General features: G+C 41.3%; 2 protein-coding genes across 4 annotated transcripts in view; one reads left to right on the top strand and one right to left on the bottom strand.

The window, feature by feature from the left end:
• The window catches only part of COG5 (component of oligomeric golgi complex 5), a 172,895-nt gene extending 170,041 nt beyond the window's left edge, over positions 1-2,854 (top strand). Inside the window, exon 22 of the mRNA XM_039700490.1 lies at positions 1,361-2,854. Coding sequence (XP_039556424.1) covers positions 1,361-1,475 — 115 coding nt within the window. The 3' untranslated portion in view covers positions 1,476-2,854. The remainder of the gene's footprint in view (positions 1-1,360) is intronic.
• HBP1 (HMG-box transcription factor 1) lies at positions 2,220-19,929 on the bottom strand. Of its 3 annotated transcripts, none has more exons than XM_039700529.1 (11): positions 19,781-19,929; positions 15,737-15,929; positions 14,421-14,655; positions 13,351-13,483; positions 12,456-12,567; positions 12,224-12,336; positions 11,720-11,876; positions 11,008-11,152; positions 8,396-8,725; positions 4,866-5,007; positions 2,220-3,325 (listed from the first exon to the last, which is right to left on the bottom strand). In XM_039700529.1, the coding sequence occupies exons 1-11, from the start codon at positions 19,793-19,795 to the stop codon at positions 3,308-3,310; spliced, it is 1,593 nt and encodes a 530-aa protein (XP_039556463.1). In that variant the 5' UTR covers positions 19,796-19,929; the 3' UTR covers positions 2,220-3,307. The 3 variants fall into 3 exon arrangements, with proteins under 3 accessions (XP_039556463.1, XP_039556464.1, XP_039556465.1); XM_039700530.1 differs by having other exon boundaries at positions 15,737-15,925; positions 19,781-19,906; XM_039700531.1 differs by lacking the exon at positions 19,781-19,929 and adding an exon at positions 18,941-19,209.
• Positions 19,930-25,216: the final 5,287 nt, after the last annotated feature.

Raw genomic sequence — 25,216 nt, 5'->3', positions numbered from 1 at the left:
ATCCTGCAGCAGTGGGTGTGTATTTATAGACACAACTTTGCGGTTCTCTGTGTTACCATCTCCCTTGACCCCTGTGCCCCCCACCCCTTCATCAGATGTGCACAACAACCATCTGCCTTATCCCAGTGGGACTGGGAATGTTCCTGCCACGTTACTGAAAGCCAGCGGGCTCCCTCACGGGCAGAGCAGCTGTGCTGGTGCACCCTGCACTCCCAGAAAGGAATCATGAGCCAGAACCCAGACCTGCTCCCTGCACTCCTAGAAAGGAATCATGAGCCAGAACCCAGACCTGCTCCCTGCACTCCTAGAAAGGAATCATGAGCCAGAACCCAGACCCACTCCCTGCTCCGTGGCCGCACTGGCAGCAGGACCCCGCTGCCCTGGGGGCAGTGCTGGAAGTGCTGTGGTGACAGCCTGTCTTAGGAAAGGAACAGACCAGGAGCTCCATTAGTCTCCACTTGAAATGGGGTCTGTTGTTTGTGCATTATCTTAATGTCAGTTTTGCTGTAAATAGCACAAATATAAGCAAATTTTAGAAGGAAACTCCAAGATGATCGTATCAGTTACATGAAGAGATAGAAGCAGAAAAAGGAGAAGAAAATATTATTCAAAGCTATATTTAAGGGTGGCAGCGCTAGCTTGGCCTACTTAATGAATTAGTATCTCAGCAGAGGAGCACTTACAGTGTTTGTTTTACAAATACACTGTCACTCAACAACACTGTGTACTAGAATGTTGGCTGAAAGGTGACCCTGTGTTGTAAAGCATCACCACAGTTGCCCCTTTTAGCTTTGCAATGTTTTATTTGTGGAGTTCCCACATGATGACTCTATGTGTGACATCCTGTGACAATGTGTAAGAGAGCCAGGCCGTGCCTTGCCCAAGGCCTCTCTGGGGCTACTGCAGCACTTCCTGAGGATTGAGGTGGGATTCCTGTGCCAGGAATCACCTCAGGGCATGGTGGGTGTTCACCAGTGCCCCACCTTTCATGCTGGAAGTTGCACTCTCAGCGTCTGCAGCAGCTGGAGATGATTCTCTCCTTTTCTAAAGGTTACCAGTGCAGCACTGAGCCTGAGTCTGTGCGTCAGAGCTGTCATTTCAAGCCATCTGCAACATGCTGCTGCTTATTTAAATGTTAACTTGTTTGCTCCTCAAACATGCAAGAAAGGAGATGAAGATCATGGAACAATTATATAGAGCTTTGCAAGGCTTCCTTGTTCACTTCCTTCCTCAGACAAGTAGGACCATCTGAGGAAAATTTTGCAGGAGGGAAGAAGGCAATTAATTTCTGTTGCAGATCCTGAATTTACAGCACTTAATTGCTTTAGCTACTTTACTTTTTTTTGTTTGTTTGTTTTAGTGGTGCACTGGAAGCTTATGTTCAATCAGTGAGAACAAGAGAGGGAAAGGAGTTTGCACCAGTCTATCCCATAATGGTTCAGCTGCTGCAGAAAGCCATGTCAACCCTTCAGTGAACAGACGTGGGCAATGCTCTCACACCAGGGAATGGATGGAAACACAGCTGGGGGCTTTGGTGTCACATAAGTACTCACTATTCATGTAAATTATCCCCAGGTACATCAGCTTTACAGTGAAATGTTTACCTACTTCATGTCTGAAACTTCTGTCTTCTTGCTTTATGTTCACATTACAGGAACTCACTTATACAGAAACATTATAAGGAAATTGTACAGCTTTTATGTGCTGTAATTCTACATCTAATTGAAACATTCTTAAGCATTCCTTTTGAATTTAGAAAAGTATAAAATTAGAACTCAAATATTACAGTGTAATTGCTGAATATCTCAAATAAGGAAGCAGCTCTTTTCCTACAAGCAGAGTTTTAAACAGTTGAATACATTTTAGCCGTATTCAGAAAATTGTACTTTTGAAATGTTTGAATCATCAGTTTCCATCTAAAAATCACTAATTTTAACACAAGGAAAAATATTTATAACTAACCTAAATGCTTCTCTATTGCACTGCTATTTGCTTAGAAATAATTTATATTGATTTCAACTTTTCTTGCTTAAACTGTAATAAAGAACATTAACTATCCAATCCTGAAAATAGTATTTGAATTTCTTCACCAGCTTCCTAATGGCAAAGCATTAAAATATACTTTGGATGGGTTCACGTAAAGACTTCCAGGCAGAATGTGCTCATTGCTGCAGGGCTGACTTCATGATTAGTCTTCATTTTATAAAATACACAACACCAAATTTTAATGAATTTATTTGAAATAATATACAAGAATATAGTGTGCAAAAATCTGAGGGGCAACATCATGTAGACGTGTCATAAACTGAAATTTACAGTTGTGATTCTTAAAAAAAAAACCAACGCACAGCTGTTTAGTACAGGAAAAGCCATGATTGTAAATGTTCACAGCAGAAGCAATTGTAATCCTAACGCAGCTGCTCTAATTTTAGACAGTTGGAGGAGGAAAAAAAAGTAAAGTGCAAGTGTTGCACATATAGTTAAGTGCAAAGTTTGCCCCCACCATAAAGATGTCTTATGGCAAAATAAAAATATTGTAGAATATGTGGCAAAGACAAAACACAGAGTTATAACTATGATGGTGATGATATCAACAGCACCACTTTTTTTGAGATAATGCTATTTATTTGTTTCATCCTGTCCGGGCCATTCTTTCCACCACAACATGACAGCTCTAACTAGTGCCAGCTGATGCAAAAATATCTCCCTCGTGGCTACAAGTTTTCTAAGTGGCATCCCAAGCAGCAGCTCCCTTGCTACATCACACCACACCCTCCATTCCCACCTTCCGGTAACTTGCTGGCAGCAGGGCAGGCTGGGAAGCTGGAAGCTGATAATACACTTTGCCATTTCAGAAAATCCCAGGCCCCAGAACTGCAGTTAATAATACAATTGTGCAATACATATTAATCAGCAATAAGAATCAATGTATATAAACAGCTGTTACATATTTTAAAATTCCCCTTTTTGTACATTTTCTTTTAAAAATAAACATTTATACATATCTCCTTCGCCTCTTTCTAAAGTACTTTAGCACCACAGGATATCCATTTTCAAGCCTATATTACCTGATACATAATGAAGTTTGGAAGAAAAATAAGGCAATTTGGTTTAAAATGCTGATAGTTTTTAGCTTACTTAATGTTCTATTGTAAAAAGCAAATCTGCACTCAGATCATTTCCACGATGGTGCCAGTATTTTATGGTCACACACAGTCACAACAAATAGTAAGACCTTGATCTTGCATCTTCTCGCCATCAAGCAACAGCCATTTTGTAAATACAGAGTTAACAGGAAAATTCATGCTTAATGCTGTTGTGAGCCCTGAGAAAAGAGAAGAGAAAACCAGGTTAGTGATTACCAAGCAAAGGGCCCAACACTTGTTTTCAAAGCCACAAGTATTTCTAATCACTGGTCAGTTATTCAGAAGAAAACAAAAAGGCCAAAGCAGACAGTTTTATTCCCTGATCATCAAAAGACCATCACGAATTCTGTGTCACAGCCTGGAGCCCACTGCCATTACAGACTAAGGTTACCAGACTGCTAACAGCTCAGTTCACTGAACTGGAACAATTACAAAGGCTATTTCCTGCTGTAACACTGAGTAATGGGTTCTACAGATCCTGTTCTTTTGGCCTGAAGACTCTAGGGACAAGGAGAATCCTACTACAAGGCAGGACAAGAAAGCCTTACTGAGGCAAACCATCACTACTCAGCTACACACGAACACGCCTCTGAGTTGCTTGAGGCACACAGGTGAGCCTGTGATCTCACCACCCAAAGCTCAAAACTGCAGTAGTGTAAGAGCAGAATAAATAAATAATATTATTTTAACTAAACCCACAAGAAAATGTAACAGAAGCTGTCACTGTTGATTAAAATAGAATGCAGTGAACAGAAAAACAGCTTGTTCCTAGCAGCTGGGATTTGGTAGAACCTTCTGCAACAAGGGACTGGAAACTGCACAAAGTATGTGCAGCAGAAAGAAGCAACTCAGTGTTGGAGCATTTCTTATTCAGTCTTAAGGCAACACTTGCATATGCTCTTGATAAAAAAGCTTCATTTACACATCAAAGGAAAGGGGGTAACTTGAGGATGAAATATTACACCACATGGATGGATGGTTTCACCAACCATGTAGATGAAGTCCACACCACCCTTCAAGCTCCTACCCAGCCATTAAATGGAAGAACTTGGCAAGCACTCTGTGCACCTCAGTGGATCTTTCCTTCCAATCTACTTTTCTAGTTGAACAACCAGAATCTCCTTTTTTTGATGTTTGCTTTACATGATGCTTCAGCTTTAAAGCCCTTCTCTTTTTTAATACATCCCCCACCTACTAATACATTGCTGCAGACTCTGGCTTTCTAACAAGTGGAAAACAATTTCTTTTCCTACAGAAGTAGTGTTATCTACTGTATTTATTTTATAATGGAACGGAGTAATAAATTAAAGGGATTCATGGGGAAAAATTATTGCTCCTATAAATTTTGCTCCTATATTATTTTTCTGATATAAATTATCAGTAAGAAAACTAGGTAAAGAAAAGGCTTTTACAGAACATAAAGAAGTTCAGGTACAACCTTACGAACTCACTTCAAAGCAAAAGACCACGTGCCCTTCCTTTGCATTTCACAAGCACACTAACTTTCAGTACAACAGAATCCTCAGAACTCTCATAAAATATTCAGACAGACCCTCTCCTGATCTGTCTCCTGCCAAACTGCCAAAAGCAGGTTACACAACACAGGGGAGTAAATGAAGGTTTCAGCTACTAAGAAAGCAGCTTATTCTGAACAGAACACACTGTAGCCACCCATCTGAACACATGTAACAGCATGATGAAACTGCTTCACAAACATACAGAATTCGTTCGTTTTCTTTTCCAACAGTCAGGATTTAAACGCTTCTGCTCCTCTGCCAAGGCCTTGGCTTCTAGTGTGTACATCCTTCTTTCCTCATTTTTCATCTTCTTCCACCTGTCGCCAAGTATCACACTTATGGCTCTGCAAGATAAATGTTTACAGTACAGTGAGGACAGTGCTAAGAAATACCAGGATTTTTTTTTTGTTTTTATCTGAACACTTAAAAAAATATGTGAGTTAAATGTGGAATTAACACACAAGGAAGAAATCAGCTGTATGTTAAAAATTGTAATAATCATATTTGTGATTATCTTCTGATAGTTCTTTTAGTAGTTAAACAGCTGAGACTTCTGTGGTAGCTGAGCATGGGTCAATGCACATTTTAACATTTCAAAGGGTGTACATACAGCAACTGGCATAAACCAGCAAAACAGAGATGTTACAAAAACCACCACCAAATGGTAACTCACATTTGTTTTGCTCTACTTTCATACTAGAAGATCATATGACAGATTTGCTGAAAATATGTTCTCTAATAATTAGAGCAATGAAATGAATATGACCTCAGCCAAATATTTGATTTACTGCAAGTCCCCATGTCTATTTAATCAATATCTGTAGCTTCTTCCACCTTTAATCCATCCTGGGTGGAACGTACTGCTAAGTTCCCATTCCTGTGCAAATTGAACCATTTGTTCTAATACATCTATCACCATTTCCAGAAACTGAATTAATTCCTTTCCTTACAAACTCTAGGTCTTTTGACAACATTTCCCTGTACTAGCCTGCCATATTGCTTAACTGCACTCCCAAATGTTGGATCAATATCCCATTAAAGCTTTAACTCTGTCTTTTAGCAGAATGAAAATCTCTAAACAGATCTTTTATCAATGACTATTAAAGCTATGAAGTGGTTTATACTTTGGCTTCAGATTACAACAATGAGAGTTCTGTGACTGGCTGTAAGAAAAAGGTGGCCACAACTAAGTTCTTTTCTTTCTCCTATTAATAAAGTTCCTTGCTGGCAGTGAAGATATTCAAACAGAATCAAGACAATTAAGAGTGTCATCAACTATTTCCATAACATGGCACACACAGCAATCCTGAATGCTGTTCTGCACCACAGAAAAAAAATGGATTTGATTCCTGCAAGGCCGTGTGGTGCTGTTCGGGTTTCTGTGAGCTGCAGAATACTCAGGGACCACATCCCAAAGTGCCCAGACAGCCCTAGAGCCTGCACTGCCCTGTGCTCTGATGACTCCTCAGAGCAAACTGCTCCAGGGGACACCACATCCCATCGCCATCAAACCCCTCTGCACAGCTGTCTCTTTGGCAATGGAATTTCTGTTTTTCTGTCCAAACTGAGGACCGGTATCTTTGGTCTGTCATCAGAAGCAAACATACCCAGTTTAATTAGCAGATTTTCTATCTTCTGACAGTATCCAGAGGCATTTCACCGGTACCCTGTCTGCTCTGGGTCACCACTTGCACTGGATCACTCACACCCTCAGGAAAGAGCACGGTGACCCAGAGAGAGCAGGTCTGCTGTAGCAGCCGAGGCATTTCACCGGTACCCTGTCTGCTCTGGGTCACCAGCTTGCACTGGATCGCTCACACCCTCAGGAAAGAACACAGTGACCCAGAGAGAGCAGGTCTGCTGTAACAGCTATTGCCTTCCCAAATAAAGATGCACCATGAAATCTTTTAAACAAAAATATAATTTCCCTCATCTCTAGAAAGTCCACCACTCAAATAATTTCTGAACACACAACCAAGTTCAAACACAGTTACAGTGTTACAGTGAAGAGTATCCAGAAAATGAGCAAATGCAGCCCTAACACCAGTTTTTCTAACAGGATCTTGCAGTCCATTTAAATATCATGTGACTCTTGACTTCTGCTTTGAATGTTTACAAGCTCACTGTCTTGCTGACATGCCTTGAGCTGCTTTGTCTCAAAATAGGCCATTTAACTCAGAATACCTCAAGTTCTGTACTTCTTACTCCCATAAGGAAATAACAGCAGTAAACATAAGAACTCCACTGTACAGAAGTGGCTACTATGTTGTAAGATCTACACAGTAATCTGAAAATAACACAAACTTACATTTAAAAAACATGAGAGCTGCCTTCCAGCAGCTAAATTAATGAATGCCTCAGCAACACTTGAGTGACAGTAGCTGAATGCCTGTATCAATTATCACTAATGCTATTTCTGCCACCCTGTGTTTTATGGATGCCATGGAACTGCAGCCAAAACCTGCACTGCCTTGCAAGCAGGACAGACAGCAGTGCATTTTGAACCGTACTTGTAACTTTGTCATCTCTTTCCTTCAAGGTAAACCTGCTCACTGTCCTGCTTGCTCACTGAAATATTCAATTCATTTTCACATCCATGCAGCGACAGCTCCAGTTCACTGCATCCATTTGAAATCAGCATTTTTAACTAAATTTATAACCATCATAAACTTCCCTGGCTGACATTCTGTTCTATTTCTCATTGATAGTTGCAATCAGTGTGAAGGCAGCAGATCTGCTTCACTGAACTTACTATAAACATTACACAACATCATTGTCAGGACACACAAGACTGGCTGGGATTGTTTGGCAGGATTTCATATTTCAGCACCAGTTACAGCCTCCTTATTAGAACATTATAAAATAGTAAAACCCCTTTCAAAGCCCTGCCAACTTTAATTTTTACCAGATTTAGTTCAAGAATTTTTATGTCATAATGCAATTTTTACAGTAACAGCTTTTATAAAATTACATACAGTAAAAAATCTGATTGTAAGATCAGTCCATGTTCATGTGTTTTGGTTTCTATTTACATATGCACAATTAGCACCAAATAGTACTTAAAATATATGTAATAGAAATCTTAATAAAAAATGTTTAAAAGCAAACATGCTAGAGATTAAGAACAAAATAACAAACTAACAAAGACCCATCCCCTAAACACAGTCATACAATTCTTCCTGCAAGTTTCAACATTCAGATCGTTGAATGCTTTTAGGGCAAGTAAAATTTGGCAATGTGCTGTCTGGATGATGATCTTTGAGATGTCCTAACTTCTCAGTACTCCACTCTTCAACAGGATATAGAGACTGGAAATAAATGCTTGCAACTTCAGGACCAATTTGCAATAATACGTCAAGACTTAATTAGAAGAGCCAGAAACTCCCTTTTTTCCATTACAGCACACAAGCAGAGCAGCTCATCACTGTAAACAACAACGGTTCTGTATTTGTGCCTCTGCCAGTGCACACATACATCTATCAGTTGCTTTACCCCAATGTTTTATCAGGAGGTAAGTTTGCCAAAAATAGTTTGCATCGAGTTCACTGAGTACTGAAAATATTCACAGTCCACCCATAAACCACCCTTTATGTTAACATCTTTCAAAACTTACTCTTAAAACAATACACACATTTTATTTCAAATGCAACATTTAGCGTATTTAAATCTTCAAGTGGGACACAGATATTCTTCTAACTCACCAGTAATAGCAAAACTGGTTTGTATCATTACCTGTTGTCTTTCCCTGGATACATCTGAGTGTATTCAACTCTGTATTTTTTGGCAAAAAGCATGAAGGCATTCATTGGTCTTTTGCACTTGTTTGGAGAAGTGGCACTCACAGTACTTGCAGTCCCTGAGCTGTGGCTTTTGCCAGCTTTGCTGTACAAGGGATTGGAGGAAAGATGTGACGATGCAGCAGAGGCACAGTTTTTAGCACTGCATTCTGATCTCTCAGCATCCTGATTGTTTGCTCCCGCGCAGGACAGCGAGGCGCGGCGCTGGCGAGCCATGCTGCTGAGCACATACACTGCAGAGGAGTCCATCGGGGTGAAATCGTAACTACACGGAAAGGACAGACCATAAAGCCAGACAGTCATTTTCATGTTAAACCCCCACATATCTGTTCACTCTTCAATTTTACTACAATTCTAGTATTTTGCCCTTTTTTGTGTGACATAATGATTTGTGCTTGATGTGGATGTCAGTTTTTTTTGAAAAACAAAAAACTTTGGCAGGTAAGTTAGTGTTTTCTTCAGTGTGATGAAGACTGCGACTTTCTGCTATGTACCTTCCTCAGCTGTGTATCTGTTAACTATACTATGTCTTAAAACTCCATTCTCTTTTTAAACACACTTTTATCTTTCTGCTTCTGTCCTTACCATAAATCAAACCTGATCAGTGAATGACAGGTACAGAAAGGAAAGAAATGCAAAGAGTATATGTTCATTTGCAAACATATACTAATTGCAAATATGAAGCCACTATATTAAAATAAATTATATTCTATTCACTTCAGTACAAATAACTTCTCTGGGCAGTTGAACACACACTGTTTTACACACAAACCTTCCAGTGAGGTTAAAGTCCTGCGCAGAGCCCCGTGACTCGGCAGTATTTGATGCTCTGCTGACAAACGCCTGCCCTCTAGTGACAAAACCGCGACATTCCCCTCGAGGTATGTGAACAGCTGATGTAACTTGTTTCCATAAAATTCAGGCCTCCAAATACGACAAAGTCTTGCAATTTTTAGCGGACTAATGACTGCAATTAACTTCTAATCACTAAAGAAGTAGTTTTACTCCACAGACTGTTACCGTCTCCAGGTGGGAAAAGCACTCTTGGAAAGGGGCTACTCAAACATAAATCTACACCTCGAAGTTACCACCACAAGATAAACATAGACGGTATATAAGCTAAGGCTGCTCTCATCTATTGCTCAGTGTGGCTACAGTTGCATGATTTATGGCCAAAATAAGGGTTTTGAAGAGATTCTTTGTGAATACCAAGTAGAACTACTAGCAAGGAGATAAATACTGCATGTGGCAGCCCAGCCCCTACCTGCAAAGGTAGCTCCTCTCGTGGGACAGAACCACACAGAAGAGCGGAGCCCAGCGAGTGGCCTGCACCACCCCTCATCAGAAAAGTGCAAAGAAGGGATAATGCTGACCATCTTGCAGGCTATCACAAGATAAGGAGAAAGGACCTCTGTTCTACAACAGGCCAGCACCCTTCCTATTCCTAATCTCCTTCCCACAACACAGAAACAACATTTTGTTTTCAGTTCTTCTGTCCTGTTATCACAGCTGCAGCTGCTGCATGCTCCTTACTCAGTCACTCCCTTCTGCCCAGAAAGACAAGGAATTTGAAGTACAAGGCAGTATTCAGCTGGGCTGCAAATTAGTAAGGAGCCAGAAATCCAGATTTTTCAGTGAGATGTTGCTACCATGACTCTAACAGCTAACTTGGAGTAACCAGGAGTTAAACTCCCAGACAGCAAATGAGTAAAGCCAAGCAATGTGAATTTTTTCTATGCCAGACTGAAATCATACAAGAGCTCTCAGGGCTTGAACTGCAAACAGCATCTTAAATTCCTTTTTTTTCTTTTGTAAAAAACCAAAGTGAAACTAGATTAAAAACAGATGCTAAAAAGACACTAACATCATAAGAAAAGATGGATTTTACTAAACCTTAAAATCTCAAAATAGTATGGAAAAATCTTTATAATTTGCTTAGACTCTTAAGAGTAATTTATGTTGAACAGGACCTCTGAAGGTTATCTGGTTGAAGTTCTAGCTCAGGTAAACCCCAAACTAACTCTGAAGTTAGGTAAGTTTGATCTAACAAAAAGAATGCCAAAAAACAGAATACACAAAAATAATAAGATTATGAACATACTGTATTCTAGAGACACTGCACATGCATTTACCACTAAAAAACTACTCAGGTAATTCAGATGTATTGTTGCTTATGCAGCATGAGATAACAGCTGGCAGACATACTATTGTCAGAAAATTGTACTAGGTTTTTCAAACATAATCCACTTTACCTGGAGAATTTATAAAGACTATATATATATATATTTACTGCTTTATCTAATCTGCCTTAAACTATCATAAAAAAGGCTAAAACGTTATTTTACTCCAAGGCACAACTTTGCAGTTTAGCAGAGCACATAATTACACAGCCTTCCTAGTACTGAGTATTATTTTTTCCCTATAATTTATCTCATATTGCCAAAACTATTCTCTTTTTGCTCTATATAATGCTTCAAGTTCTTCCAGACTTAAGGTGCCTACTCATTAAATACAAGAACCACTGAGGCCACTTTATCCAAAAATTACCTTTTAAATGTATCAAAAACACCTGAATCATCAAAGTTAATGGCATCAGGGTGTCCAGGAGGTAGACACAGATCTCCAAGATGCATTTCACAGCATGGAATGCCATGCTGTACCACAGTCAAGCTTGGATAAAAAGATGACCAACCTGAAGTGGTAAAGAGTTAAATTAGACAAACGGCCAGACAATCTCTCCAGTTCTTCATTGGACTGACTATATATTGAAATTACATAATTTTATAAAAATGTTCTGATGTAGTTTCTTTCACACAAGAAAAATCAGAAACTCTTACCTAGGGAATTGTTATTGCAAACAGTTTATTTTTATCTCAAATAAAATCTCATTCTAGCAAAAAAAGGAATCAAATCCTGGAGACTTTTACCATCAGAAGTTCTATTTTTAGCAAGTGAGAAAAACCTCCCTTATTTGAAGTTCTCCTGTCTCCCCCCACCCCACTCTTTCTGCTTTCCTGAGCTCCATTGATATACTCAATGAAATCTTTCCTTATGAGAGATAGGCAGTATTCCAGGAGCTTTATGGCTTTACAGGTTTTTTTGTTTGTTCATCTTCCGGATTTCTTTACAAAGATAGCAAACTATTTCTACACTACAACTTTTATCACTTTCATGAACAGTATGGGATACAAAAAAAATCTGCAGTCACTTTCTGAGAATATTTTAGTATGCAACCAAGTGTACTTGAGGTATTTCATACCTTTATTTTTAACATAAAATGGATGATCGAGTCTGCATTCTACGGTAAGCAAGCCATCCTCCACTGTGCCAGGATCAAAAGTCAGCTTCAGCACTGACTCACCACAGGAAATGCTTTCTTCATGAGAAATCAACTTCAAACCATTGGAACCATAGTCCTGTTAACACACATACAGTTCAAAAAATTTCCCCCAAGAACAGCATATACTTGTGCATACTCTAGATGTATACTCATCATCATACATTGTATTAAAAAATAACAATGTTCTAATTTGCATTTCTATCTAGCTGTAAATTAATAAAGATGACACACATTCATAACATACATAAATTAATTCAGTTCAAGTGCCTTTCTGTGAGATCCACAAACAGCACAGTGATCAGCTCTAAACAACATTAATGTCAACATATTTTCCTGAGACAGTAATTAAAGGCACAGGGGTAACGTAAGAAACAAAGTATTTGCTACAAGTATTGCAGTGAGTTTGTCAGAACTAGCAACTACCTTGTAAGGACTGACTGGGAGATTTTCCTCTTTTCCACAGCTTTCAGATCTTGCAAACTCTTCAACATCCTGCCATTCTTTATTGCGTCCTTTATGAAAGCACAAGCGAGAGCCTAACAGATTTTTTCAAGGAAGAAAACAACGTTAGTGTTAGGTAAAAAAGTCCGTGCTACAAGAAAAAAACAACTACAAGATAAAACAAATACTGATTTCATGACACATGTTATTTTACCTTTTAGAAAACAATGCCAGACAGTTGAGGGCCAGGAATGGCACCATCCTAAATCATCATCATCTGAGAGTGATGACATGCAGAAAATGCCAGATTCTGATTCACTATTTGCCTATTAAAAAAAAGCAAAATGGTGTTGGTATTTTACTGCACAGCATTTTAGGGCTGGTCTTATATGTCTTAAGACAGTTAATTTACACTCTAATTTGCACTTGTGGCATTATTTCCCCTTAAATACTAATAGGAATGTAACATGAAGACAAAGATTAAAGGAATGCAATAAATGTGAATGGATTGTTTTCATGTCCTTTTCTGAGATGCATCCTGACATTTTTGGGTTTCATTCTCTGAGATTCATTTCATCCCTATGGATTATCTTACGTTCATGTGTGAGCATTTTACAGCTCATCATTTCTCAGTCATCTACAGAATCATTTAAAGCACATTACTTTATGGTCCAGTTACTGGAAAGCTGTAGGCTCAAGGCAGTTGTAGATAAATCCCTGGAGAAAATTCACTGTTGTTAACAGACAAATTTCACATACTAATTAATATATGGGAGAAGGAGACACTGGACTCATGGGTTTCGTGCATCTCAAAGGAGAGGGATCTATATTTCCTTTTGAGGCATCAAAGGAGATAACATTTTTTTAAAGCTCGCTAAAGAAGGAATCACAACAGAAGCAGAGCTTTCTTAGAAAGTGATCTCATCACAAAAAATACTAAGTAGCACTACAAGCCTACCCTGTGTGGTAGCGAGAAAAGTAACATAAAATCTAGCTTAAATAGCAACAGTATTAACACTAAACAGATTTTTTTAAGCTAGTTTCCCTTGTAAAAAAACTCAACCCATTGCTCATACGTGTTTATTTTAAAATGTTTCAGAACACCTCACCCTTTCATGTCTGACTGGTGTTTCATCCACATCATTCTTGGAGAAGTTAGGATCATTGCTTGAAGATCCTGGTGGAGGACGTGCATAGGAATGTAAACTTTTGCTTGTTGCTATAATGCGAACAGGAGATGATCTACAACAGAAACATGTATTTTAAAATATCTCAGATTAAGACAACATGAGACTTTGCTGCCATTGCTCTAAAATGCTTTTATTGCAAATATTTCTGTTTGCATGAGCTGAACACCAAACAAACCTCCCACACACTAGTATTCCAACGGGATACTTAAAGGGCACAAGCTCAGGCAAAGAGAATGCTTAGCATAACTCCTGCATAGGTTCTATATAGCACCCAAATGACAATATTACTTCCACAGTGGCATCTCCTTAGCACAATGCTGAAGTTTTTACAAATTTTCTCATTAAAAACCTAAGAAAAGCTGTACAATAAAAAGTGAAGCCCAGAAATTTCCAAGATCCCACACTTGCTGCTCACAGCATTACAGAATTTACAGATCACAAACCTGAGACAGTTATCACTAAAATATACATTGCATTAGATTTCCAATTAGCTGTTTAAAAAAAAAAATTAAAATCTGAAGTCTATGCACTAGAAAGCTTTAAAAGCTGCTCACAGCATTACAGAATTTACAGATCACAAACCTGAGACAGTTATCACTAAAATATACATTGCATTAGCTTTCCAATTAGCTGTTTAAAAAAAAAAAAATTAAAATCTGAAGTCTGTGCACTAGAAAGCTTTAAAATTTAATGTAAGAAATTCCTCTTAGTTTTTATCTGCTGCTTCACATGAGGTAAATGTCCATAATTTCTGAGCCTGCTCTGGATAGGCAATGTCTTTATATCATCCTATGTCATTCATGGCTGGAAATGAAGCAGCTTTTGCACCAGGCTCTGAGATGAGTTCTGTGCATACTTTCACAGAACAAATAACAAGACAAAAAAAATAGGGCTCCAGCTCAAAGTCAGAGGGTGTAAAGAGTGAAAGAAATATTTTGGAGACAGGATTATAAATCTCTATAGTTCAAAACTGAAATGAGTGTCAGTACCTGTTATAAAAAGCGCACTGCATCAAAGGACTCTGAGGACTTGTGGCTATATTTGCTAATTCTGTCAACCAGTTCACCCCATTCTCACAAGAATAAGCATTTTCTGGATTGCTGTTTGAGGTATGTTGGCTCCACGAAGGCCTTGAACATTCCTGATGTGAAACATCAGCACCAAGCTGAAAAAGTGCAGGTGGGGTAGAATCTGTCTGCACAGCCTGTAATTCAGGAAGATCATCTACAAACAAATGCACAAATTACCAGAATTATACTCAGTTCTCTGCTGTCTCTCAATTTGACACCAAACCTTGCAAATTTGATGAAAAAAACCAAACTACAATAAAGTAATTTTGTTTTTTCATATGACAACTACCAACATTTCACAAACCCTGTTCATAAAAATGGCCACAGAAACAGTAAAATCTCTAGTCAATTATACAGTCACAAAGAAATTTAAGAAAAGATTAGGTAACTAAATAAAATGTAGTTCTGATTTTAAATTTTTTACTAGATTGACCATTTTACACAGAACTATACTGCAGTATTCTTCAAAAACAACATGCTTCACTAAAATATTACAAGATTCCACAAGACAACTAAATTAATCTGTCCTTGAAGGTATGACACTAAAAACATTCAACATCAGACCATGTTCAAAGTAAAAGGTTTCTACCAGGGAACCAAAGTTAAATAACTCAGATTAAATAAATCATGAAAGCTGGGTATACAGCCTGGTAGGGTGAATTCCCATCAACAATATACACCTTTTCTATCCCATACTGAGTAACAGAAAGGACCCCAGCTTGCTAACAGAAGTCTGTGCTATGTGCTGTCATATAACTAAAGTATCATTGTTCTTAATCACTCCATAATTTAAATAAATGTGTCAATATTTCACAGATTATACTGATACTTTCTAAGGTATATGGTTTTTCTCCAATCTGTAAGAACTGAAGTAACCTTCCTTTACCCCAGAATCTTTATTTGCAGCAGATCCAAAGCAACGTGATTCCCCTTTAGGAGGAGCTCTTGAGCTGTTTGTTTTTCTTGTGCCAAAAAACCCTGTTCCTCTGGGGATTAGAAGCAGAAATTTGTGGCTCGGAGTTCAAGAACATATTTGAGTCAACAGGCCAGTGTGTCAGGACTGGAAATGGGTTAAAGGGAAAAGTGACTGCAAATACCTTCAGATGTCACAATTCCCTGCCCTACTCAAGTTAAAAATCAGCAATTTCATTCAATCAGCTTCCAATAATTCCAGTATAGGAAATCTAAAACAAACGTCAGAATTCAGTTTCCTCTGAAAAAATCTTGTTATTTACCAAGTTCCATGTGCTCATCACAGGATGCATATCCAGGAGAAGAGGGCAGGTTTTCATTACACTTCAGCAACTCCAGTGACTCGTTCATCCCTGAAGTTCTCTTGTCCACTACCAGAAGGAGTTTCTGAACTGCATTAGGCATTTGATTGGTCTTCACTTCCCACACCATGTTAGGATGCTCCAAAGTATCTGACTTCAGAAAGACAGAGGTTAGAAATTTGTATACATGTGAACTGTTTTAAGTTGCATATGATGTACTATTTCATTACCAGGGCCCTAAATCCTCATTAGTCTGTTGAGCATCACAGCATATTTTAGGGGTGTCTAGACACAATCTTGTACCATCCTTACAGAAAACAGAGCTAACTCTACAGTCAAGAGGCTACCTGGGGTGCTGGCCACTTGAGTTTCTAGTATCTTGAAGAACAGAGACTGCCTGGCACTTCCCCTGTTCCAGTAACCACTCTTGCTGTAAAGTTGTTCCTCATACAGGTTTGAACTTCCCACAGCCTGTGCCCACTGCCTTCAAGAGTCTGGAGTCACCTCAACCACCACTCAAGCCAAGATAAACAACATTCACTTGGTACCCTAAGCCACTCAGCCCATCACAAAAGGCAATCAGATGGGTCAGACAAGATTTGATTTTGGCTAATTTGTCATGGCTATTCCAGACAACTTCTTGCCTTACAAAGAGGGCGGACATGGCTGTCAGGACAATTTGCCCCATAAAATACCTGAAGGCTAAGGCTGACCAGTCTGTAGTTTCCCCACATTCTCCTCCTTGAAGCCTGGTGTGACATTTTCTTTCTCCAGTTATTGGGAGCCATCCTGCCGCCAAATCCACTGCTTTTTGGAGACCATCCTCAGAACACATCCCTGCCCACAGCAGGGGGCTTGGAACTAGATGAACTTGGAACTAGGTCCCTTCAAACCCAAAACATTCTGTGACCCACGACTGACACTGGCCTGAAGGGATCCCATCTGGCCCCACTGCCTCATGCACAGATGCCTCACAGAACCAGCCTGCCCCTCACTTGCTCCATGTCTACTACAGACAAAGAAGTGTCTTGCTCTCTCAGAGGCAAGCTGCTACACCCAGGGACTTGAGGAACCTGGGAACAGGCCTGGAAAATGAACAGCAATTCAAAATTGCAGTCCTCAGCCTTGTGAGATCAGGCCTCCCCGGCCTTTTAGGATCAGGCCCACATTTTCCCCAACTGCCCTTTCAGCACTGGTGTCTCTGCAGAAGCCTTTTCCACTACCCTTCCCATCTCTGGCCTCCAGGAAGAGTCTCAAACACACCAGACTCCTAAAATCCTTCACTGTGCTGCAAAAGATTTCACTTCAGTTTCATTTCCCCAAATCCTAGTACACTAATGTTTATACCAAACCCACTATGTTAGATCAACAGAGAACTGTGTGCTTATTCTACACAACCACTGTCTCTAAAACCTGGTAAATGATGTTATTCCAATCTTTAGTAATTTGGTTATCTACTTTTTTTTTTTTTAAAGATGAGGATGAATTAAAGCTTCCATAACATGATTAGCTTGTACTTTAACGAAGTGTCCTTGAAAAGATAATCATGAGTCTCTCATGAAAGAGCAGAAAACAGCTCCTAAGAAAGAAAACCTGAGAAGTCTGCCATATGCATGTCCACTAAGTAAGCTACATTAGAGAAATACCAACAACAGCTGAAAAAAAGCACAATAGTTTCCTATCATAGAATGAGTGGGTTGGAAGGGACCCCTGGAGGTCATCCAGCCCAGCCCCCTCTACTCTAAAGCAGGTTTACCTACAGCAGGTTGCACAGGTTCATGTCCAGGAAGGATTTGACTGCAAAATTTCTACCCTTCTGATCTCCTAATCTTTCAAATATATGCAAAACTTATATAAACTTGCATACTAAACATAAAAAGGTGTTTGATTCTACTCAAATGGCACTACTACAAAGCTACATCAGTTTATTGTGATTTTAAGGTGGAGAAAAAAGGTCACAGAAATGAGAATACACAACTCAAACTATCAGTGACATTATTTTCAGCTCCAGAAAACATCTTTAACTAAATTTATACCCCTGTCACCCATGAGGGACAGTAAAATTACAGAATACCACAAGAGAAGATAGCTCAGTTATTTCTGAACAGAAAAACCAGACCTCAGTAGCACAGGTCAGGACCTTGAAGATTATCTCCAACTAATCAACTCTGAAAAGCCACTCCTTGTTTTTCTGGCTTATCTATGTCTTTCCTTTCCCTCCTTCTGCCCTGTTGTTTGTTTTATTTTTCCCTCTATTTTTTCTCTCTTCCTTTCCCATTTTTCTTCCAAAATAAAGAAGCAAACTTATTTCTAGAATGTTACCTTCTCCTTCCTTCCTTCCTGCCAGGTGCCAAGACTTGAAAGCCTGTGTCCAACACTCTGAAGGTCAGAGATAAGGTACAGATACAAAGTGCTAGTCTGACAAGAAAGATACTTGTTTCAGAAATGAATTATTCCTCTAAGTCACAAGAATTTCTCCAAACTAAAGCCATCTGTGTACAAAAGCCAAAAAATCCTCTAACAAATGAATTACAATGAAACTGAAAGAGAATTACAAAGAAAAACAAAGCACCCAACTTTACTTTTCAATTTTTTTATTCCACATGCTTAAAGCCTGTTTTGGACATCATGTCCTTCTGTTCTCCTCAGCCTTTCAATAGTTTAAACATGAAGGGATTGGTCATTAACTAGCTTGTAAAGATTTTTTAAAATTCAACTTTATGTTGAAAATTTGTTGTGTCAGATGTTGTCTAGAACCATGCTTCACAGGACTGTAATTACTGCGGCTGTCTTTGGAAGCTAAATGAAATTATTACTTTGTGCTTTAAAGTAAGTTAATTTGTCACGCTAAAACAAACGGCACTACTAACAAAGACTTTATTAATTGAACCATGGCTATTTCTGAAGGACAAAAAATAAACTTGGGGAAAAAGTAAATAAAGGCTGCGGCTGAGAAAGGGTTCAGCAGGAACCGGGCAGCATCCACCCAAACCGCACTGCTCAGGAATGCCTGGGTGGAAGCGCTTCCCGTGGCTTTTTTCCTTCTGCTATTTGCCTTTCTTCCCCCAACCTACTGACGAAGTTTCAGGCCAGGTCTACGCCTGAGCAATAAGCTGCACGGAGTTTAATTTGGAGAACAGCTTCTCCAAGCAAAACACAACATACTGGCAAGACTGGATTTACACCAGGGACTTTTTCCTGGCGCAGCTGCTTTGATCAGGAATCCTCGCTGCACATCCCCGGCCGTGCCAGAGCGCGCAGCCGAGGCACAGCGTGATTCACCATGTTTTCCAAGCCCGGGCGGCCTGTTCGCTGACGCAGGGCGGGCCGCGCTGCCTCAGCCCCGCAGCGGGGCCCTGGGGCCGGCGTTCGCAGGGCGGCTCGGGGGCGGCGGAGCCCCGGGAGGAGCCCCGGGACCCCCGGGAGGAGCCCCCCCGGCCCCCTCACACGCAGCCCCTCAGGGCCTCCCCCCGCCCGTCACGTGACCTTGTTTACACCCGCGGCCGCACGGCGCAGGCGCGCTCGGCCCCATTCATTCGAACTGCGTAACACCGGCCCGGGGGGGCCCCCCCGCGGGGCTCTCCCGCGCCCCCGGGCACCCCGAGCGCTCCCCGTCCCGCACAGCCGCCGCTCCCGCAGCGGGCACAGCGCCCTCGCTCTGACAGACCGCGGCGGGCAGCCGCTCCCCGGGGACAACAAGGGGAGGGGACACCCCTCCTATTCCGCTTGTTTTCATGGTTTTGAGAGGGCACAAAGAGGGCCGGTACACCCCGTGAGTTTCAACCCAGCGGTGCGGCGCGGCGGCGGCTCCGCGGAACCGGTCAGGGGAGGCGCACAGTAAACAATGTCCGATGTTCCTGTCGCCGTCAAAAGACTGCACTCCGCGACCTCCTCAACTCGACCCGCGGCTGCGACCACTCTTGTCTGACCTACCGAACCCCTCCCGTCCCCCGCCGGAGCCTAGCAGCCGCCAAAACCGGCAGCTCGAAACTTTGTAGCACTTACCGAACCCGTCGCCATTACCGAGTTCCCCTCGGCTGCCCCCCCGCTCCGTCCTCTCGATGGGTCCCGCCCCCTACAGGCGCTGCTCGGGCGCTGAGTGGCCAGAGGCGACGTTGCTCAATTAGCAGCCTCTTTCTATTGGATAATTGGCCCGCCTGTCAGGACTCCTCCCGGAGGGCGGGCATGTTTTGACTCTCCTGCACAGCGGATTGCACGGCGCTGCACATCAATCACCCCCGTACGGCGCTCCGATTGGCCGAAGTCACCGCCAGCGCGCGCAGAGGCATTCTGGGAGCTGTAGTCACCGCCGCCGCCCGCGCCTGCCCACGGGTGCGCGATAAGACGACAGCCCCCAGGATGCCCCGCGCGGCCCCCGCGCTGGTAAACAAGCGGCGCGGGACACGTGTACCCGGCCCGGCCGCTGCCCCCCCCTCACGGCCCCTGAGGGCCCCGCACGGCCCCGCCGCGCCCGGCCCCGGCGGCGCGGAGAGTAAAGGGGCTTGCTAAAGGTCAGGGAGTGAGTCAGCACTGCGCTCGGCCTCGTCCCTGGCCTCTCTTCCATTGAAAAGGCACTGATGGAAGCTTAGGCCCAAAGTACAAGTTGGGGTGGGCAGGAGAAAATAAATTAAATCCATGCAGGTTTATCAGTCCAGTAATGTTTCCCAGACAGTCGCATAGATTTATTACCAAAATAACAGTGTGCTTTGGTTAAACATTACTGTTGAGACATTTTCCCACTTTTACCCATTAACTCCAGGAGATCAGAGAGACAAGACTCCTCCAGAGACCACATCTTCATCATAAAATAGATTAATTTCTGTGCATGGTGTGATAGAAAGCAAGTACACAATTCAGAAATAGAAACTGAGGGACATTTATAATATTTTGCAACTGTTGGGATTTTCCCAACAAATTCACTTATTTCTTAGCCTGCTGTCAATGTCTGAAATCCTCTCAGAACCTTTGCTGTAATTTGGTATCTGTGTCAGTTCTGCCTTTCAAGCATGCTAACATAGCACTGCATGAAAATAAGAAAAAAAAAAAAAAAAAAAAAAAAATTAACACAAGTTAAGCGAAGTGGTTCCCTGTTTGGTTAGTGGCCACTAGAGGGAAGGCTGCATTGTTGTTCCCACAGGCCTACAAAGGTAACACAATAAAAAAGGAAATTTTACCATATTTGTATTTGGCATCACGACACAGTTGTTGGCGCATCAGTTTGAGATTTGCCTTTTCCACGAAGTAATAGTTTGCTTGTCAGCAAAATCATTGCATCTGTAGGCACTGTTTGAAGACAGATATTACTCTGAAAAACACCCAGTGTCTTCTGCAGTGTGAACTGGAAACTTTTACTTTCTGTAAGCAAGTTTAGCTTTAAAAAGAAGTAGAAAAGCAAATCCCATGGGATTTAACTCAAAATCTTCTGTGCCTAATGACCAAACAAACATGTGCTTAATGACCTTTACATATTTCCAATTTGAAAATATTATTTAAATAAGTACCTTGAGGAAAAGAATCTTAAAAGTAATACTGAGATTCAAATATTAAGTGACTAGACAGCTTATTGTAATATCAGCTGTCTACCCCACATCCCACAAGCTCACATTTTCCCTATATTTACAGTTCAGGCTTTTTCTAAATAACTGATGCATCTTTTTATAAGAAAGCTTTCATGACATCCCATGTCTAAAATACATTCTTTTAATAAATAGAAAGCTGGTAAACCAGGAACCATCTTTTTTACACCACTCCACAATAAAATTAATTTTAAGGCCATGTTTCTTCCCCTTCTCTTTTGATCTCCCTAACACATCTGAACAGCCTTTAGGCTCTTTGGAGACACATCTAAGCTTCGTGGGGATTTTAATATGTTTCTGCCAGATCAAGGTGGGGCAGAAGAGCTGGGCATGCAGATGTCTTCACTCTGCAAAGTGCCTTCTATGCCTGGGGTGCAGCCCTTGCCACGTAAAACTTACAATGTGCTCTTCTGAAACCTCCCTCTGCCACAGTGGGAGATGGAAATGGCAGAGGCCTGATCAAGCAGCTACAGAAGATAAAAAATCCTGTCTCAAGTTCCCATCTGTCTTCAGGAGTCTGTTGGCCTAAAGGATATAATCTTCTTATGGAGCACATTTCCACCCTGCTACGTACTTTTTGGACCCAAAACAAAATAGCTTCACAGCTATTTACTGTGAAGATTCACAGTTTTCTACAAAAGCTTCATGCCTGAGTGTTAGCTGTGAAGCCCAGTCCTCTGAGATCCACTGGCCCAGATTCCAGACACAGGTCTAGACAAGTAAATACCATTGCTGAATTAGAGCCTCAATATCACACTGGAATCTATGACATACCCAGAAAGCACAAAAATATGAATCCTACCTAAGACTGAGATTAAAATCTTGTAAAGATGAATGTCTGAACTGTTTTGAAATTCTAAAAAGAGACATGTAACAGCTTTTTTGTTTTCAAATCTACCTCTCCTTTCCATACAGTAAGTTAACATTTACTCAGTGAGGATATAAGGAAAAATAACTAAAGGGACAGGTAGTCCATGCAGTAGATGGCAGCAAGACACAAAACTAGCCAAGCTACTCACCAACCCCATTGGCTCAAGGCAAGTATGTCTCATATAAATTTCAGAATTAAGATTATGTCAATGCCATCCTCCTTGCTCTGAATGCCTGGTCTCTAATTAAATCATTAGTCCCCCTCCACACACCCTACCTCGCCTTCCTCCATGCCCAAATGAATGGGTGCTCAAAGAGTGAATCAATACTGTGCAACACAGGCACTCTTGGTGGCTTTGCTGATTCAGTTGCTTCTGCTCTTGTAAGAGGTAGAAAATAAGGGGGGGATTGGGAAGTGTTAGTCTTAAATTATGGTCACATTACGGGTGGCTACCAAGCAAATAAGAGACTACAATTAGAAAATGCCGATTAATTGGTGTCTTAGCTATTTGCCTCTTAAAATTGCCAGTCACAAAGTTAAGAAGCCACCAAGCACATTTTTAAAATAAGTAACGTTTCAGTCAAAGTTGTATTAATAAAACATATGTTATATAGTCCGTTTGTGCTTATCTCCACTTTTAGAGCCATCCTGTCCCAAGTCAATCCTGCCCCTCTAACACAGCTGTTACTCAAGGGGAGGAAATGAGGTGCAGTGCAAAGGACCCAACATGCCAAAACTAACCTCTGAGATGTTGCAAAAGCAGGGGAAAACATCAAGGAGGAAGACAGGGCTTAGATGGGAAGATACGAGTGACATGGCATGGATACCGAAAAAATACCAAAAAAAAAGGGAAATTGAGTGACTGCAAGAAAATGGAGCAGGAGTACATGAGGTGCAGTGCAAAGCACCAAAACACACCAAAAGTAACCTCAGAAATGTTGCAAAAGCAGGAGAAAAAATGGAGGAGGAGGACAGAACGCTGAGGGGAACATAGGAGTGACATGGCAAGGATACCAAAAAAAAAAAAAATTTCATCGCCAAAATCAAAGCCATCAAAAGGCAAGGGATGCCTGAACCGCTGGGATATGGCCCGAATGTGGATAGATAGAAGGCAGGAGACTAGAGATAGTGGTGAAAGTAATCTCACCCCTAAAGAGTTACAGATGTGCCAATTCCCAAGCATTAAGAACAAGCCTGCCCTTAATACCCCACAGCTGGATCCAGTTAGGAGGGGCACTATAAAAGAGCAGGTTGGTTGGTAGACAGGGGAGATGGACTTTGATGGCTGTGCTAAAAAGAAGGAGTCAGTGCTCTGAGGAGCTGCTCATGTGAAACCACCAAGAAGGTATGAAACCTATGGAGCAAGACGGCAACACCCGAAGACTGCTTACTTGATTCCCATTGAAAAGAAATTTCCTTTCGGGCAGGGAAACGAAATCTTGCGACCCAGAAAAGAAAGACTTAGAAAGGCTCTGGAAAGGAGATAGGATCAAATGAAATGCGCCTGGAAAAACCACCAACACCAGAAAATTGGGACATTTTGGGACTACAGGAAAATGGTGTGGGAGGAAATGAGGTGCAGTGCAAAGGACCCAAACATGCCAAAACTAATCTCCGAGATGTTGCAAAAGCAGGGGAAATCATCAAGGAGGAAGACAGGGCTTAGATGGGAAGATACGAGTGACATGGCACGGATAGCGAAAAAATACCAAAAAAAATGGGAAATGGAGTGACTGCAAGAAAATGGAGCAGGAGTACATGAGGTGCAGTGCAAAGCGCCAAAACACGCCAAAAGTAACCTCAGAGATGTTGCAAAAGCAGGAGAAAAAATGGAGGAGGAAGACAGAACGCTGAGGGGAGGATAGGAGTGACATGGCAAGGATACCAAAAAAAAAAAAAAAATTCATCGCCAAAGTCAAAGCCATCAAAAGGCATGGGATGGCTGAAGCTGCTGGGATATGGCCCGAAGATTTCTTGCTTGATTCCCATTGAAATCGCAAGATTTCGTTTCCCTGCCCGAAAGGAAATTTCATTTCCTTTCGGGCAGGGAAACGAAATCTTGCGATTTCAATGGGAATCACGTAAGCAATCTTCGGGCCATATCCCAGCAGCTTCGGGCATCCCATGCCTTTTGATGGCTTTGACTTTGGCGATGAATTTTTTTTTTTTTTTTTGAAACCATGCCATGTCACTCCTCTCCTCCCCTCAGCGTTCTGTCTTCTCCTCCATTTTTTCTCCTGCTTTTGCAACATCTCTGAGGTTACTTTTGGCGTGTTTTGGCGCTTTGCACTGCACCTCATGTACTCCTGCTCCATTTTCTTGCAGTCACTCCATTTCCCATTTTTTTTGGTATTTTTTCGCTATCCGTGCCATGTCACTCGTATCTTCCCATCTAAGCCCTGTCTTCCTCCTTGATGTTTTCCCCTGCTTTTGCAACACCTCGGAGATTAGTTTTGGCATGTTTGGGTCCTTTGCACTGCACCTCATTTCCTCCCCGACCATTTTCTTGTAGTCCCAAAATGTCCCAATTTTCTGGTGTTGGTGGTTTTTCCAGGCGCATTTCATTTGATCCTATCTCCTTTCCAGAGCCTTTCTAAGTCTTTCTTTTCTGGGTCGCAAGATTTCGTTTCCCTGCCCGAAAGGAAATTTCATTTCCTTTCGGGCAGGGAAACGAAATCTTGCGACCCAGAAAAGAAAGACTTAGAAGGGCTCTGGAAAGGAGATAGGATCAAATGAAATGCGCCTGGAAAAACCACCAACACCAGAAAATTGGGACATTTTGGGACTACAGGAAAATGGTGTGGGAGGAAATGAGGTGCAGTGCAAAGGACCCAAACATGCCAAAACTAATCTCCGAGATGTTGCAAAAGCAGGGGAAATCATCAAGGAGGAAGACAGGGCTTAGATGGGAAGATACGAGTGACATGGCACGGATAGCGAAAAAATACCAAAAAAAATGGGAATTGGAGTGACTACAAGAAAATGGAGCAGGAG

The sequence above is a fragment of the Passer montanus genome, unplaced genomic scaffold (genome assembly GCF_014805655.1).
Source record: "Passer montanus isolate IOZ18808 unplaced genomic scaffold, ASM1480565v1 scaffold141, whole genome shotgun sequence".
NCBI lineage: Eukaryota > Metazoa > Chordata > Aves > Passeriformes > Passeridae > Passer > Passer montanus.
Note: the sequence above shows the minus strand (reverse complement) of the source record. Positions and strands in the feature narration are given on the sequence as shown.